The sequence below is a fragment of the Bufo bufo genome, chromosome 5 (assembly GCF_905171765.1).
Source record: "Bufo bufo chromosome 5, aBufBuf1.1, whole genome shotgun sequence".
Lineage (NCBI taxonomy): Eukaryota > Metazoa > Chordata > Amphibia > Anura > Bufonidae > Bufo > Bufo bufo.
Genome location: NC_053393.1, coordinates 497,020,525 through 497,037,606, shown reverse-complemented (window position 1 = coordinate 497,037,606; position 17,082 = coordinate 497,020,525). Strand labels below are relative to the sequence as shown.

The 17,082-nt window shown below is 40.8% G+C and overlaps 1 protein-coding gene across 11 annotated transcripts in view; it reads left to right on the top strand.

The window, feature by feature from the left end:
• Window positions 1–17,082, top strand: part of PARD3 (par-3 family cell polarity regulator) — a 600,009-nt gene that overhangs the window by 218,858 nt on the left and 364,069 nt on the right. For 8 of the 11 annotated variants that reach the window (XM_040434280.1, XM_040434285.1, XM_040434278.1 and 5 more), the window contains exon 5: window positions 11,489–11,620. The exons of the other annotated variants lie outside the window; for them this stretch is intronic. In XM_040434280.1, the coding sequence (XP_040290214.1) occupies window positions 11,489–11,620 (132 nt within the window). The remainder of the gene's footprint in view (window positions 1–11,488; window positions 11,621–17,082) is intronic. 11 annotated transcript variants of the gene reach the window in all.

Genomic DNA, 17,082 nt, shown 5'->3' with positions numbered 1-17,082 from the left:
AGCTTTGCCTCTAATGCCACCAGATGTAAGGCAGCTATCCTATAAGTCAATATTCAGCTCTGAAAATAAGCCTTGAGACATAACTTGGATATTAAATAAGCCAGCACCTCATCTGCAGACAGCTGTTTTGGACACAGGCCTCCTACCCAGTTAAGCCAGTACTCTCTGCTCTGCACTGATGAGGGGCAATCACCCCGAAACAGCTGTCTGCAGATGAGGTGCTGGCTTATTTAATATCCAAGTCATGTCTCAAGGCTTATTTTAAGAGCTGAATATTGACTTATAGGATAGCTGCCTTACATCTGGTGGCATTAGAGGCAAAGCTTTTTAAGAGCTCATTTGCATTTCTTCCCTCCCATTGTGAATGGTTTAATGGAATTTATTTACCCAAAAAATTAAACATATACAGCCTTATTCTACATAATTAAAAAACATATCTTTTTCATGATGGAATAACCTTTGGATGGTAATATATTTTCCTCAGAAAGCATTTTATATTAAAAAAAAATCAGATTTTAATTTTTTTTATTTATTAAAAAAAAAAAAAAAAAAAAAAAATCATTGGTTTTTATCCACCCTGGTTACCGGGTAGTTGAAAGTTCTATGATGGTGGAATAGTCCTTGGTTGTCACATGGTTGTGGTGATGTCAGCGGTTTCCAGGTCTCTCCAAACACATTTGCACGATGTGACCCCCTTTTAGAAAAAGACACCGCCCGCTGGCTTGCATGAGCTCATGACCTGTAGCCGGCCGCTCCTCTCCTCTCCCATGGGTAGGGTCCACTCCTCCTTCTCTATTGCTGGCAGAAAATAACCCATAGAAACCCCTTAGGGCTCATAGCCCCAGACCAGAATGTCACAGAAGATGGTTCCTTGCCCAATTTATCCGCCTGGGTTCCGGCTACAACTAGAGTTCAAGCATGGTACCGTTATTTGGTTTCTGTTGGGAGATATGTATATCTCACCTCCTGGACATCCTAGCATCAAGCCAGGACAATGTGGATGTTTGGCTTTGCCCCAGGATCGCAAAAAGATAACCGAATTATGCCTGGGATGGACGGACGATTCATAATTCCTTATGAAATGTAGGTGCCAACATGTCTGGAAGGTAACATTGATCCTGGGCAAGGGCTGAGACCTCCTACTGGGGGTTTTCCTGCAGGATTAGCTTACCTCCAACCTGGCTGGTTGAGGTGTGGCTTTATCCACCTGGGGCCTCCTTGAAGCCTGGACCCCTGGGGCTTCCTCCCTTGCTAGCTGACAGCAGATGGCTGGGGGGTGAGAACAGATTTTGCATGTACACGGACTGTGTACATGCCAAAAGGTGAATCAAATGACAATCAGGGCCGCCAATAAATGATAAGCCATATTCCTCACACTGGTGCTCTAGTGTTCATTGCAGGAGTATTTTTTCCAGTGGAAACTATATATTTTTTTCCTGCCAGTTAAAGGGGTCGTCCGGGTTCAGAGCTGAACCCGGACATATCCCTGTGTTCACACCTCTACCCCCCTTGACATGAGCATCGGAGCATTTCATGCTCTCCCTTGCCCTGTGTTGTACTGCTCAGGGCAAGGCCTTTTTTGTTTACTTTGGCACACTGCTAGACAGAGTGTTCCAACAGGGTTCCTGGTGATGTCACCGGCCCTGATGGGCGGGCTTTGGTGGTGCCCTAGCCATTTTACAAGCTAGTGAAGTGCTAAATCCCGCCCTTTAGTGCTGATGACATCACAGGGCTCACTGCTGGGCGCAAGCCTCCGCCTAGCAGTCCCTAAAATTGCTCCAATGCTCATATCAGGAGGGCCGAAGGAGTGAAGATAGGGATATGTCCGGGTTCAGAGCTGAACCCCTTTAATACCAGATAGCAACATGATAGGTTTATTTTTTCTATCTAAACATGTTTGTTATGCCTGAGCTGTTCTTAAAAGCATTTAGAAAGCTTTAAGAACATTGCTTTATGTGGGTCATATACACAGTGGTCTGGAGCTAACCCTATTGACTTCTGTGGGAGAGTTTTCGACCTGTTCAGAGGTCATTGTACAAGGAAAGGATAGATAAGCTTTGACAATCACTTATTGTGAATGGTGGATTAGAATGACAGATGAGCACATAACTGCAGTAAAGTGACCTCTACAGACCAAGAAGTGGCACCTAGTAGGCTTAGTGGCCAGTGTTAAAACTACAGGATTTCATGGTATTGACATAGAAAATTAAAAAGAACATCAAAAATTCTTTAAAAATATGTTAAATATAAAAATGTGTTTTTACCTCCCTGATGGTATTACCGAGCGTGACTCGGGGTTAATTTTCGCTGCCAGGAGCGGTAACTCCCGAGTCACGATCGGGGTAACATTGCAGAGTCTGTTCACCTTGATCCGGCGATGTCCTCCGCTTGTGTTCTGCCAGATCTCCATACCTTGCGAAAAGTCTATACCGGAATTGATGCGGCCGCACCGGAATCAGCTGGAGGAGGGTGTGCGCAAGCGCACATCCACTGGCTTAGGAAAGAATCGTTGCAGCGCCGAGATAGAAGTACTTTGTGCACCGCACGTGCGCACTTAGGGGTATAGAGAGGGCAGCGCACAATGTTGCATCAGATCTCCCTACCCCTGAGTGCACGCGCGCGCACAAATCATCAGTTGCAGTTCATCCTGATTTGATCCGATGATTTGTGCGCGTGTGCGCACTTAGGGGTAGGGAGATCTGATGCAACATTTTGCGCTGCAAAATCTCTATACCCCTAAGTGTGCACGCAGTACATTCTATCGCGGCGCTGCAACGATTCTTTCCTAAGCCAGTGGATGTGCGCTTGCGCAGCGCCGGGCACACCCTCCTCCAGCTGATTCCTGTGTGGCCGCTTCACTTCCGGTATAGACTTTTCGCAAGGTATAGAGATCTGGCAGAACACCTGCCGGCATTTGACTTCCTGGTTCCGTTCCCTGCGAGCAGCAGCTGCGCATGGGAGCGGAACTGGGCGGGAAATATAAATAAATATAAACATAAAAAGTGACAAACACACATAAGAGGTTATACATTGTAATCTGAGAGGATTACACTGTAAAACCTCAGATCTGACATTTGATGACTGTACAGTGCCCCTTGCCTGCCATTTTACTGTCATTTGTGCCCATAAAATATTTATACAAAAAATTGTACCACTTTTGGTACAAAAATCCTGACATAATCATACCGCCATTTTCTGATGACACATTACCTTTAAATGTCTGCACAGTGACATAATTGATAAGGTTCATGAGCCCTCATTCTTCCAATGCCACAACCTCAACTGGTGAGATTTCCAGGAAAGAACTACTTTCTATAGAACACCTTATAGAACACCTTTAAAATGGATGGCACTTTATTTACTGTGCATAATATTTCCAAGGAGCACCTTTTCCTTCTCACCAGCACATCTCTTGCGTCATACATGCTCCTCCTCTTCTGTTCCGGACACATATAGTGATCATTGGAGTTCTCAGACAGCATTTTCTTGTTTATCATCCTTTTATCATTTATTATAATGTGTGATATGAGTTTCTTCACGTGTGCTAAGCTTGTGGATTGAACCTGTTGGCATGAAAATGCAGTGTAATATGCAGGCAGGAGAAGCTGAGCATATTCATATTTCGTTTATTTGGAATGGATTCAGCAGATCTTGTTGTTTGTTTATTTTTATGATTGTGTTTTAATCATTTTGAACTGAAATACGTTTTTACATTTGGTCTTTATCAAAAACATTCAGCCGTTTTTGATATACAAGGGTTAAAAAAAAATCAGTCTGTTTGCAAAGTCTGTTTGCTGATGGCTTAGGCTGAGTTCACATCAGCGTTTCAGCCTTTCCGTTCTCCTGCTCAGTTATAGGAGCAGTACAGAAAGGTCGGATTTGGCACATAACTGAGCCGAACGGAGCCTACGGACCCTATAGACTATAATGTGGTCCGTTCGGTTTCTGCTCAGAGGAAGATTTTTGAAGCGGAGACAAAAGTCCTGCACGCACAACTTTTTTCTCCGCTTCAAAAATCTTCCTCTGAGCGGAAACTTAGCGGACCCTATTATAGTCCATGGGGTCCGTAGCCTACGTTCTCCTCAGTTAAGTGCCGAATCTATCCTTTCCGTCCTCCTGAATAGGAGAACGTACACCCCTATAGCAATCCGCTCAAAATAATGTGTGCTACGCCAACATACTAGATTAACAACACCAATAAATAATCATAGCACAGCTAATTAGGAATATACTTTATTTCAACTATAGACTAGAAAAAAATACAAATACATACAATGCAGCAGCGTAAATAAATAATTACATAAATACCAGAGTGATAATCGGCAGCCCCGACGCGTGTTTCGCGTGTAGCTTCCCCTTGAGGAAGCTATACGTGAAACACACATCGGGGCTGCTGATTATCACTCTGATAGTTATGTAATTATTTATTATTACATTGTCTATTTACACTGCCATTTTTTTGCACGTTGCACTTTATATATATATTTATATGTACTTGGCTTAGTGTATTGTTTTATGGGTCTGAGGTCAGGATTTTTTTAACTTTATACCTGTTCGGGTATTTGTCACCTATATTGATTTTTGCACCTTTTATGACCCATTCACTTACTATTTTTTCTATCATGTTATCTATCATGATTGTGATTCTCTACATATCCTGTGTGTTTTTAATCCGCTGCTGCATTGTATGTATTTGTATTTTTATCTAGTCTATTGTTGAAATAAAGTATATTCATTATTAGCTGTGCTATGCTTATTTATTGGTGTTGTGAATGGGAGAACAGAAAGGTTGTACGCTGATGTGAACTGAGCCTTTTGTGAAGCCTTATCTGTGAACTCCTGACCTCATAAACACTCATTTAACCCATATTCTTATCAGTTTCATAAAAGTTTAACTATACTGAGTGTTTATGAGGTCAGGAGATCAGAGATAAGGCTTAGCAAGAGCTGTTGGCTGATTAACTCAGGAACAACAGTCTGCAAATAAACAGATTTTTTTTATTTTTATCCTTGAATCTAAAAAAAAAAATATAGCTGAAAATTTTTTGAATCTAAAAGAAATTGATGATCATAGCTCTTAAACCTCAGATTTTTCTTAGCTCAGTAGTCAAACGGGTGGTGTCTTATCTGTGATGGAAATCCACTTATACACATTTTATACAGGGACAGCTTTCAGTCGCTAATAATATGGCCCTGTGTACAACATAGTTCATACTCTGCTCAGATCTAGATCCTCAAGATCTATAGCGGTTTTGGTAGACAGGTGACAGGTTTTCTTTTAAAGGAGTTGTCCAGTTGGTAGAAGAAGATAAAAATCACCGCTCACACCGTTTCCGTTCTGATTCTTCCTGCGTTCACTTATGGCCTCTTCTTCCTGGTCCATGTCTATAAGCAAATGTGCCAGAGATGGGTCACACCTATGGCCAGTGAATAACTAAGCAATAGTATTTCCTGTGTTTACATCATGACCAAGAAGCTGACTAATAAAGGGACAAAGAAGCAGTTTCTGGGAATTCTGGGTTTGTAGGGGGAGAGTATCATTCACTCTTCGCCCTGGTTTTGACATTAAAAAGTTGTGAAACCCAGTTTTGAGGCTTTTTAAATGGTATTGCAACTAGTTTTATTCGTTACTCCCATTTTTATGCTGCCCTCACCAGCTTTTGAGACGGCGTGATGAGCACATGGCCATCGGCCCCGACACATTCATCATCATTTACTCCACAAATTGATGTAAATGACCGCTACGAGCTGGAGTAGATACATGGACTACCGGCGGAGGCATTTCGTCTATGACGAGGTCTGTGCCTCTTCATAAATTTAAATGCCTGCTCCGGCAGCACAGGACTGCCCACAGTGGTCTTGATCAATCAGGACCCATAGTGTTTATAGTATATGTTCATTTTATATTACATTTGGCGTATTAGTAGGTTGTGATGATCTGCAGTACTAAGTAGTCATAGAGTATCCAGTTAAAACTTATGTCTTAAGTGTTTCAACTTAAAACCCGGTCATAAGCCTAGCTCTTTTAAGATTTTACCTAGGTCTCAAACTGAATTAATAGTGCTGAGGCAATGTGTTAAGTCCCCCGCTTGTACTCCGCTCCTCTCCTAAGTGACAACTCTGCACCTGGATCACACAGACCTTCAGTGAGCTTTGTAGGGAACGGAGATATGTGACAGTCTGTAAATTCAAACAATAAGCTCGAAACCAGCAAACGCTCACAGCAAGTAGTACGCTTCATCCATATAAATGACTACAGCCCGGGATCCTATTGTGAGGTTCACTAGGGGAGCATCCAACCATTGTCTTACGCCCTTAATTTACTTCATGCTGCAAAATAACGATCTGGTACACCATTGTAGAAGAAGGTATGGAGTCTTATAGCAAAAAACACATATGGCCATACAATGTGCTCTATGCTACATATCCTGAGTGTTTTACATAATACAACCGTTATCTGCAGAGGAATAGTAAAGTTGAAATGACTTTTACTTTACAAGCACATCAAAACAAAACGTCCTGGTCCACATATTCATGACTGTTGGCGTACATGTTCGCCATCAGTGGTAGTTACTCGTGTTCTCATCGGCACCAGAGCACTGCCTGCTCACAGTGGGTGACCAACGATGATTGGGCTCTTTCTGTAACTGCTGAGATCAGCAGTAACTTCAGTCCCTAGCAAAGGACCTCCATGCCAGCCATGGTTGTATGACTGTTACATTGTGCAAACATCCATGTTAATGGGAAAATAAAAAAGTTAGGGCTCTCTAAATGCTGCGGTGCAGAACAAATCCATATCCTGCAGCTCAAAATAAAGTAAAAATGGGCTTGGTCCATCTGTTCACTATAAATTTTGGCCTAAATTGTAATGTTTTTTATAATTATGTTTGTGTGACTTTGACCAGATTTGAAACGTGGCCATGGTCATCTTTTAGATGGGATTACCCCTACGCTTGTGAAACGAAGAAATGGGGGAGCCCAACATTTAGGCTGCTCATAGCAGATGTATAAAGTCTTTCAGTGTACATTTCCAAATGTGTCTCCTATTATAACATGTCTGCCTTTTAATAAATTAACCCCTTAAGGACACAGCCTTTTTACACCTTAGGACCAGGCCATTTTTTGAAAATCTGACCAGAGTCCCTTTAAGTGCTGATAACTTTAAAACGCTTTGACTTATCCAGGCCGTTCTGAGATTGTTTTTTCGTCACATATTGTACTTCATGACACTGGTAAAATGAAGTCAAAAAAATTATTTTTTTTGCACCAAAAAATACCTAATTTACCAAAAAATTTGGAAAAATTTGCAAATTTCAAAGTTTCAGTTTCTCTACTTCTGTAATACATAGTAATACCCCCAAAAATTGTGATGACTTTACATTCCCCATATGTCTACTTCATGTTAGAATTGATTTGGGAATGATATTTTATTTTTTGGGGATGTTATAAGGCTTAGAAGTTTAGAAGCAAATCTTGAAATTTTTCAGAAATTTACAAAAACTCAATTTTTAGGGACCCGTTCAGGTCTCAAGTCACTTTGCGAGGCTTACATTATAGAAACCACCCAAAAATGACCCCATCTAAGAAACTACACCCCTCAAGGTATTCAAAACTGATTTTGCATACGTTGTTAACCCTTTAGGTGTTGCACAAGAGTTATTGGCAAATGGGGAGGAAATTTGAGAATTTCATTTTTTTGTCTAATTTTTCATTTTAACCCATTTTTTCCACTAACAAATCAAGGGTTAACAGCCAAACAAGACTGTATCTTTATTGCCCTGACTCTGCCGTTTACAGAAACACCCAATATGTGGCCGTAAACTACTGTACGGCCACACAGCGGGGCGTAGAGTGAAAGGTGCGCCGTATGGTTTTTGGAGGGCTGATTTTTATGGACTGGTTTATTTACACCATGTCCCATTTGAAGCCCCCTGATGCACCCCTAGAGGAGAAACTCCCTAAAAGTGACCCCATCTAAGAAACTACACCCCTCAAGCTATTCAAAACTGATTTTACATACATCGTTAACCCTTTAGGTGTTGCACAGGAGTTATTGGCAAATGGCGATGAAATTTGAGAATTTCATTTTTTTGCCTAATTTTCCATTTTAACCCATTTTTTCCACTAACAAAGCAAGGGTTAACAGCCAAACAAGACTGTATCTTTATTGCCCTGACTCTGCTGTTTACAGAAACACCCCATATGTGGCCGTAAACTACTGTACGGGCACACAGCGGGGCGTAGAGTGAAAGGTGCGCCGTTTGGTTTTTGGAGGGCTGATTTTGCTGGACTGTTTTTTTGGCACCATGTCCCATTTGAAGCCCCCCTGATGCACCCCTGGAGTAGAAACTCCATAAAAGTGACCCCATCTAAGAAACTACACCCCTCAAGGTATTCAAAACTGATTTTACAAACTTTGTTAACCCTTTAGGTGTTGCACAAGATTTAATGGAAAATAGAGATACAATTTCAAAATTTCACTTTTTTGGCAGATTTTCCATTTTAATATTTTTTTTCCAGTTACAAAGCAAGGGTTAACAGCCAAACAAAACTCATTATTTATGGCCCTGATTCTGTAGTTTACAGAAACACCCCATATGTGGTCGTAAACTGCTGTACGGGCACACGGCAGGGCGCAGAAGGAAAGGAACGCCATACGGTTTTTGGAAGGCAGATTTTGCTGGACAGTTTTTTTTTACACCATGTCCCATTTGAAGCCCCCCTGATGCACCCCTAGAGTAGAAACTCCAAAAAAGTGACCCCATTTTAGAAACTACGGGATAGGGTGGCAGTTTTGTTGGTACTAGTTTAGGGTACATATGATTTTTGGTTGCTCTATATTACACTTTTTGTGCGGCAAGGTAACAAGAAATAGATTTTTTGGCACGTTTTTATTTTTTGTTATTGACAACATTCATCTGACAGGTTAGATCATGTGGTAATTTTATAGAGCAGGTTGTCACGGACGTGGCGATACCTAATATGTATACTATTTTTTTTATTTATGTAAGTTTTACACAATGATTTCATTTTTAAAACAAAAAAAATGTTTTAGTGTCTCCATAGTCTAAGAGCCATAGTTTTTTCAGTTTTTGGGCGATTATCTTAAGTAGGGTCTCATTTTTTGCGGGATGAAATGACGGTTTGATTGGCATCTATTTTGGGGTGCATATGACTTTTTGATTGCTTGCTATTACACTTTTTGTGACGTAAGATGACAAAAAATGGCTTTTTTTACACCGTTTTTATTTTAATTTTTTTACGGTGGTCATCTGAGGGGTTAGATCATGTGATATTTTTATAGAGCCGGTCGATACGGACGCGGCGATACCTAATATGTATACTTTTTTTTTTATTTATGTAAGTTTTACACAATGATTTCATTTTTGAAACAAAAAAAATCATGTTTTAGTGTTTCCATAGTCTAAGAGCCATAGTTTTTTCAGTTTTTGGGCGATTATCTTGGGTAGGGTATGATTTTTGCGGGATGAGATGACGGTTTGATTGGTACTATTTTGGCGTACATGCGACTTTTTTGATCACTTTTATTACCTTTTTTGGGAAGTAAGGTGGGCAAAATTTCAATTTCATCATAGTTTTTTATTTTTTATTTTTATGGCGTTCACCGTTCGGGTAAAGTAACATAACCGTTTTATAGATCAGGTCGTTACGGACGCGGCGATACCAAACATGTGTAGGGAATTTTATTTTTTTCATTTTTAATCAGTGATAAATGTGTTTTTTGATTTTTACTTTTTTTTCACTTTTTTTAACTTTTTTTTTGACCCAGACCCACTTGGTTCTTGAAGATCCAGTGGGTCTGATGTCTGTATAATACAGTACAGTACAATATATATTGTTCTGTACTGTATTTTACTTACACTGAACAGATCTATGCTTTCAGCACAGATCTGTTCAGCACCATGGACAGCAGGACGCCTGAGAGGCGTCCTGTTGCCATGGGAACCTTCCCCGTCTGCTCAGAACTGCGCAGACGGGGAAGGGTAAGCACAGGGCTGAGGGGGGCTCTCTGGGGGCTCTCTCCCTCTCCCATCGGGGGGCTGCAAAGGCACAGCAGCCCCCCGATGGGAGAGGGAGGGAGCTCCCTGCGCTGTTAACCTTTTCCATACAGCGGTCCGTACGGACCGCTGTATGGAAAGGGTTAACGGCTGACATCGCATCGCAGATGTCAGCCGTTTATACCAGGGTGCCAGCAATGTGCTGGCACCCTGGTATACCCACTAGAAACCAACGATTATACAAGGGGAGGCGGGCGGGGGATCGCGATCCCGCCTGCCGCACCGCCCGCCTCCCGCACCGCCCGCACTGCCCGCAACCCTCCCCCTGCACCTCCCACCGGGCTAAAATCACTCGGGGGGTGCAGGGGGAGGGATACAGATCTATTTTAGGAATACTAAAGTTTCTGATCCCCGCGGTCAGGGACCGCAGGGATCAGAAACTGCAGAAATCGCAGCAAACCGCAGGTCTGAATTGACCTGCGGTTTGCCGCGATCGCCGACATGGGGGGGTCACGGGACCCCCCCGCGCATTTAGCCTAGGTGCCTGCTCGATGATTTGAGCAGGCACCGGGTTCCGATCACTGCCGGCCGGGCGGCAGTGATCGGAACAACACATGACGTACCGGTACGTCATGTGTCCTTAAGTACCAGGACATCATGACGTACCGGTACGTCATGTGTCCTTAAGAGGTTAAGCAGAACTAGCACAAAAAAAACACCATTAGTAATTATTTTGGGCAGTTAAATGATAGATTTATTTATTTGTTGGTCCCAATCCATGTTGGCTAATATTAATGGTCTATGGTCAATACATCTTGCGTCCACATGAGGTAGTAGAGAGGTCCTGCACGGGACCCTCCTATATTGGTCAGGGAAGATTGCTGTTATCACAGAGTGGCCCAGTCTGCCCCAGCCCATCCGTATATTAGATGTTTCCTGACAACAGCCGATCAATGATAGTCTTCTGAACCTGGACTCAGTCCTCCACTGATTGCAGAACCGGTTTTGATCAGATTTTTTTTCTTCTTTCTTTTTCCCTCTTTTAAGAAACATCTGAGAGCTGCATGTAAATTGGATACTCATATCTCACTTAGAAATTTCCTGCAGCTCGGTTTGTCCGCCTCGTACTCTCACTCCGTCTTGGCATTTGACAGATGATTGCTGTCTCTCACTGTTTACTATGTGTAAACAGAAATCCATTTATACCAATGCTGGCTATAATATGATGAATTGCATACTAGGACAACCTTTTTGTTGAGATTGGTCGAAGCAATACCGTTTGACGAAGCTGGTGACTTCTGTTGTAGTTTTCCATGAATCATTTCCATACGTTTTTAATCTGAATGCCGTGTGTGAGTTAAAATACCTAAAAACAGAATCCAGTACTCGTCTTTTAGCATAATGCACACTGTATACACAGTGTCTATAAGTTCCCCTTCAATAATGCATTTTTCTTTCTTTTAAAACAGAAGGATGAGAACTACAGGAGTCTGCCCAGGGATACCAGTAATTGGTCTAAACAGTTTGAAAGAGATAAAGCTCGCTCTTCCTTGAGTGCCAGTCACCCTCTGGTGGACAAGTGGCTAGAGAGGCAGGAGCAGGTAAAACATTGATATTTGTATTTGATTACAATGTAAAAAGAACTGGTCCTAATGGGGCCCAGTCTAAGAGATATATTACTCTATTATATAGTGCAATGCAACAAATCCCAGGATGCTACCATGAAATCAGTAGTGATAAACAGGTAATAAACCTTTTCAGAATTTTGGAAAAAGTTTGCTTGCATCTGGATTTCCCAATCTACCTTTTCACAAAGTCACTTGTTGACCATTTCGTCCTTTCAAGATGCATAGTCTCAAACTTAGATTTCCTTTTTTCTTATGGTTCTTTAAAATACACTTGAATTAGATCCCCTTTTTAAAGCAGGGAAGACTCTCTATTTTTTAAGGATGCAGTTACCCTTAAAGGGGTTTTCCAAGACCAATAAAGCACCATCATTCATCAGCTAGTAAACTGAAGCAAGTTTGCTATATACTGGCGTTTTTTTGTAAATTCTCCAGTGTCTTTCTTACCACACGTCTCGTTGGCTCACCTACAGTATCTATCAGGATTGTTCCACTGACATCTTGTCCGTTGATACAAGCATGCGTAGTTTGAGTAGATGGGTCATCTGCATGCTCTTCATGTCTAAGCAGCCTATAAAACTAGTCTTGGCACTAGGCATGATCTGATCTTGCCCAGTCTCTCCTCTCCTTTTTGCCCGCACAGCTGGTTGACATGCCAGTGGAAACTTTGGAAAATATAGTCTATGGTGCTCTGAAGTGCTCTATCGGAAGTGGGGATGTGAGCAAAGAGCACACACCATCTACATCTTAATATCACAGAAGCATCAGAATTCAAAAAAATATTATTTTAGTGTATCTCTCTCTCTCTCTCTCTCTCTCTCTCTCTCTCTCGCTACATTTTAGTGAAACTCTAAAAGCCTCTTCATTGACTGAGTTAAGATATTTACACGTTGCTCAAAAAAGGGCCATGTGACGGTCATTTTCAGAACCATTGTGGACTATGGACCTGTTTACATATCCTATTTTTGGTGGTTTTCACGGACTGATGGCCTCCATACAATTGAAGGAGGCCGTCTTATCGGCCGTGTTTCAGAAAGCACCCATTAAAAAAATGGCTGTTTTATCATTTTTAACAATTTTTTTTTTGATTATGTGAATGTACCCTAAGTAGTTTCAGTTTCAATGCCAGATGCCAGTATATTGCATATATAGGACTTTTTTATGTTTTATTAAGTCTTATATTTTCCCCATTATTATTATTTTAAGTCTCCGTGATCTATATTTCCTGGCCTCACTAAATATCCCCAGATGGAGGCTTTCTGAATTTGCCTTCTCCTTGTATAGTCTTTAAAGATATCATGGTATGATCCTAGGCTAAAAGTATCATTTTTTGATTAACAATGTGTTTGACTGCTCCTCCTCCGCCAGAGATGAGATCGTAATTCACCCCTATGCAATGAAATTATTTTCTATACCAGTCTACCCTCCTTATTTCATTTCTACCCAGACTGATACAAAAATTTGATTTCCAGAAATCAAATTGCAGAAAATCACTCACAGCGGTGAACTAAATTAAAACAATACAGACCTATGTAAGTTAATCTCTGCAAATTATTAAACAGGGGAAAGGGAGAAATTCATATTTTGCTTTAGTTTTCTTGGTTTTAGCCGAGCTTAAGCTCTGTAGATCTACTTTGCAGGAATAGATAGGAAAATTGAAAGCATTATAGCCATTAAATTACGTTAGTAATTCAAGTGTAACTTGATTTTCAATATCCATAAGGTCAGAGTCAGTGGGATGGTTGCATTGACTTTTCAAGGACAAAACTCGGGCGCCGGTTTCCATTCATGTTTTTGCCTGTAATATTACACATTTGTTTTACTATTTTTATTATTATACTCTGAATTTGTTCAGTTGTAGGGTGTAGTCTCTTTGAATAAGGGTTATGCGCAGGATCAGACTGGCCCACCAGAATACCAAAGGATCATCTGGTGGGCCCTGTCTCTATAAAACTAGTGAGCCCCAAAGATCCAGAAGAACAAATACAATTTAGACCTACCTTCGGAGATGATCACTTGTCACTAGTCTATTTCTTATACATTTGTATTACATTTTATAGAGTATTTAGGGCTTGGACGGACCCCAATAATTTCCTCTGGTGGGCCCAAGGAACTCCAGTCCAATACTGCTTACAAGATAAGTTTGGCTTTACTACCAGAAAATGGTTAAGTCTACGTGGAGGGGCAAGCCAAGTCAATGTAGATGTGTTAGGCTGCCCATATACTTTAGATAGGTGTCAGCAGAATACTATTCCTCCCGACTCCTGTGCATTGGCCAAGCATAAATGTGTCCTCAGTAGGAAAGGGGAGTAAAGGTGGCCATACTAACGTTGAACGTTCGTCGGTTGAAATTTAACAATGAACAATCATTTTAGCTGACCTATGACAGACCATCATCTTCTGAAAAGAAGTCACCCGTGTTTTATATTTTTCTATGATAATTAGATTAAATATTTTTTGTTGAAAGAAAGATCATCCTTGGGCGAAAGATCTTTCTTTGAAAGAACGTTCGCAGTAAGATCTTTCGTCCATCGCCCAGTTTCATTGCACGTGTATGGCCAGTTTGTACAGCTGTAACGCCCAATACAGACTAAAATTTTCATTGTGCCAGCGAAATGATTGTTCACCAGATGATTGTTTGTTCAACTGCTGATCAACCAACTTCTATCTAATGTGTATGGCCACTGTCAGACACCTGGTGGAGACTTATTATCTCTGTTGTTGACAAAAGGATTGGGCATGTTGATGACCAACTTGCCCGATCAGTCTTTCCCCGATAGCATCGTCTGGTCCAACGGAATCTACAGGGCCATAAATAGTATTTTACTGGAAGTTAAGTTGCATTGTGCCTCATGAATGGGGTTGACCCTCTTACCCATCTACTGCTGACCTAATGGTTTTGTCAAAGTAAATTTAAGATCACATTTTGGATTGCCACTTTTTACTAGTTGAGTTGATGAACATATCTTTAATAGTGTGATTACTCATCATAGTTCACATAGTCCATTTCAACCACATATTACCAGCAGCTTCATACTCGTTTCATTGACCTAAAAGATATGCAAAAAACAATTCAAGAAAATGGTCAGGAGATGCAAGTATTGGTTTATCCGATACAATTGACAAGTTATTTTTTATTTTAAAGCTTTTAATACTACTATATAATTAATGAGTTGGCATGAGTTTCTGGAACCTTAGTGGTTAATATAGGCCCTAAGAGAACATAGTAAATGTTTTTTTTTCCAGGGCTCAAGTATTGATGAATATCAGATTGGTGGGGGTCCGACTCTCAGCACCTCTACTGATCAGCTATTTAAGGGGGCAGCGGTGCTCAGCTGAGCACTGTGGCCCCTTTCCTAAGGCTGTGACCTCTCTTCTATCAGTCAGTTGGCCTTTCTGTCGGCCAGTCCCATTCAGGTGAATGGGATTGAGCTGCAGTACAATGAATTGGTGAAGGTGCTTGTCTGAGCTCAACAGCACCTTCAAAGAACCGAATTGGTGGGGGTACTATAAGCCCCACTGATATTGATGATCTATTCTCAGTATTTGAGTCCCAGACAACCCCCTTTAGCAGTAACATGTTAAATACTGTATCTGACCAATATAGGTAAGGTATGTGTCCCATATATAAAACATCCAGGCCTTGAGTATTATATATTACACAGATTCCCATTCCTTGTAATTGGTATTACTCAATGAGCAAATTCTTTGGTGAAATCCATTATATCCAAATTTTTGCTGGCCAGTTATATGTTTAGGTTGTTTTTCTTGCCATTTTCTTTCCGTCATGACCCACAATGCAAGTCAATAGGGACGGATCCGTTTTCTCTGACAATAGACAATGGATCCGTCCTCCATTGACTTTCAGTGGCGTTCATGACGGATCCGTCTTTGGTATGTAAAAGATAATACAACCGAATCTGTTCATAACGGATGCAGATGGTTTTATTATCAGTAACGGAAGCGTTTTTGCTGAACCCTGCCGAATCCAGCAAAAACGCTAATGTGAAAGTAGCCTTAGCATCATAACGTGGTCAGTGAATCCAGTCATAGACTTGGTTAACCCGTGTAACCAGCATTTATTCATTTTTGGATTTTTGATAGTTTGTCAAGGTCTGCCACTCGCATCAGTGAATCACTGCTATATAATAGAGCCTAGCATTGCAGTCGTCGTGGAGTACTTTAATATAATTGACAGCTACCATTAAACCTTCCTCCAGAAATACTAGCAGTGAATATGGATCTGTACAAATTTAATATTTTAGTTTTTTTTCAATTGCAAACAGCATTTAGAAATTTTGACGATTGAAAAATGAAGCTTTGGCTTTTCTATTTTATATGTGGAGGTTATTACCTTTCACAAAATTTAAGCATATAAAATATCGGCCCATTTTTACTTCCGCACAACACTTGGTAAGCTGCTTTATTTATGTCGCTTTCGTCTTATTCAATATTGATATCGTAAATTTTCACATAAAGATAATCATTTCTGGCGGCTGCCTTGACAAATTTATATGTGAAACGTAAATAAAATCTCTGTCTTTAAATTTGTTTTCTGGTGCGCCCTGTGGAATCGGGTAGTGCTCAGGAAGAGTTTATTCCTCCAGATGTTTGCGGAGATAATGTAGTAGAATTAGGAGGTTGAGCACATTTAAGGTCCCACACACCTGCTGTTGGCCAGGCACTCGTTCAGCAGACCGCTATTCCTCACGACCCCCACACACACTTTCATGCTTGGTCTGGCCAGTGGTAAGAGAGGAGAAAGCTGCTACCAGACACCTCTGGTGTCTTATCACCTGGGAGAGCAAAACTATCTGGCGTTGAAGTTAATTTTGCCCAGTCCTTCTTTGCCCCATTGGGGGTTAGTCGGGAGATACTTGGCTGGCCCAACCAAAATCGTCCGGTTCAGTTAATGATAATTATTTATATATATATATATATATATATATATATATATATATATATATATATATATATATATATATATTTGTGGAGAAACATTGAACTGTATTCATACCATATTTGCGATCGATAGGATAAGGATTATCTTGGGCTGGACCTTACTTTACATTAAATTACATTAGATTTTGTCAGAGTAGTGTTTCATGAAGAACCCAGTTGATGTGATAGATCCTGATCTCTAATGGTCTCTCTAAACCAAATACTCAGTATTGTTCTTGGGACCATTATGTCACAGAACATTATCCCATTGTTTTGTGCCACAAATTTCAGATGCTGTTGATCTACTTTTGATGCCTTCAGTGAGACTTGATGCTATTGCTTGAGTTATTTAGAGCTTAGTCACCACTTGTATCAAAAGTGCAGTATAGTTATTCAGTACTCAGTGGCCCAGATCTACTAACGTGTCTGTGCCAAAAATCTGTCTGAAAGGAGGCAACTACACTTCTGTTGACATGCTTGACAAAAGGTGGGGCTTC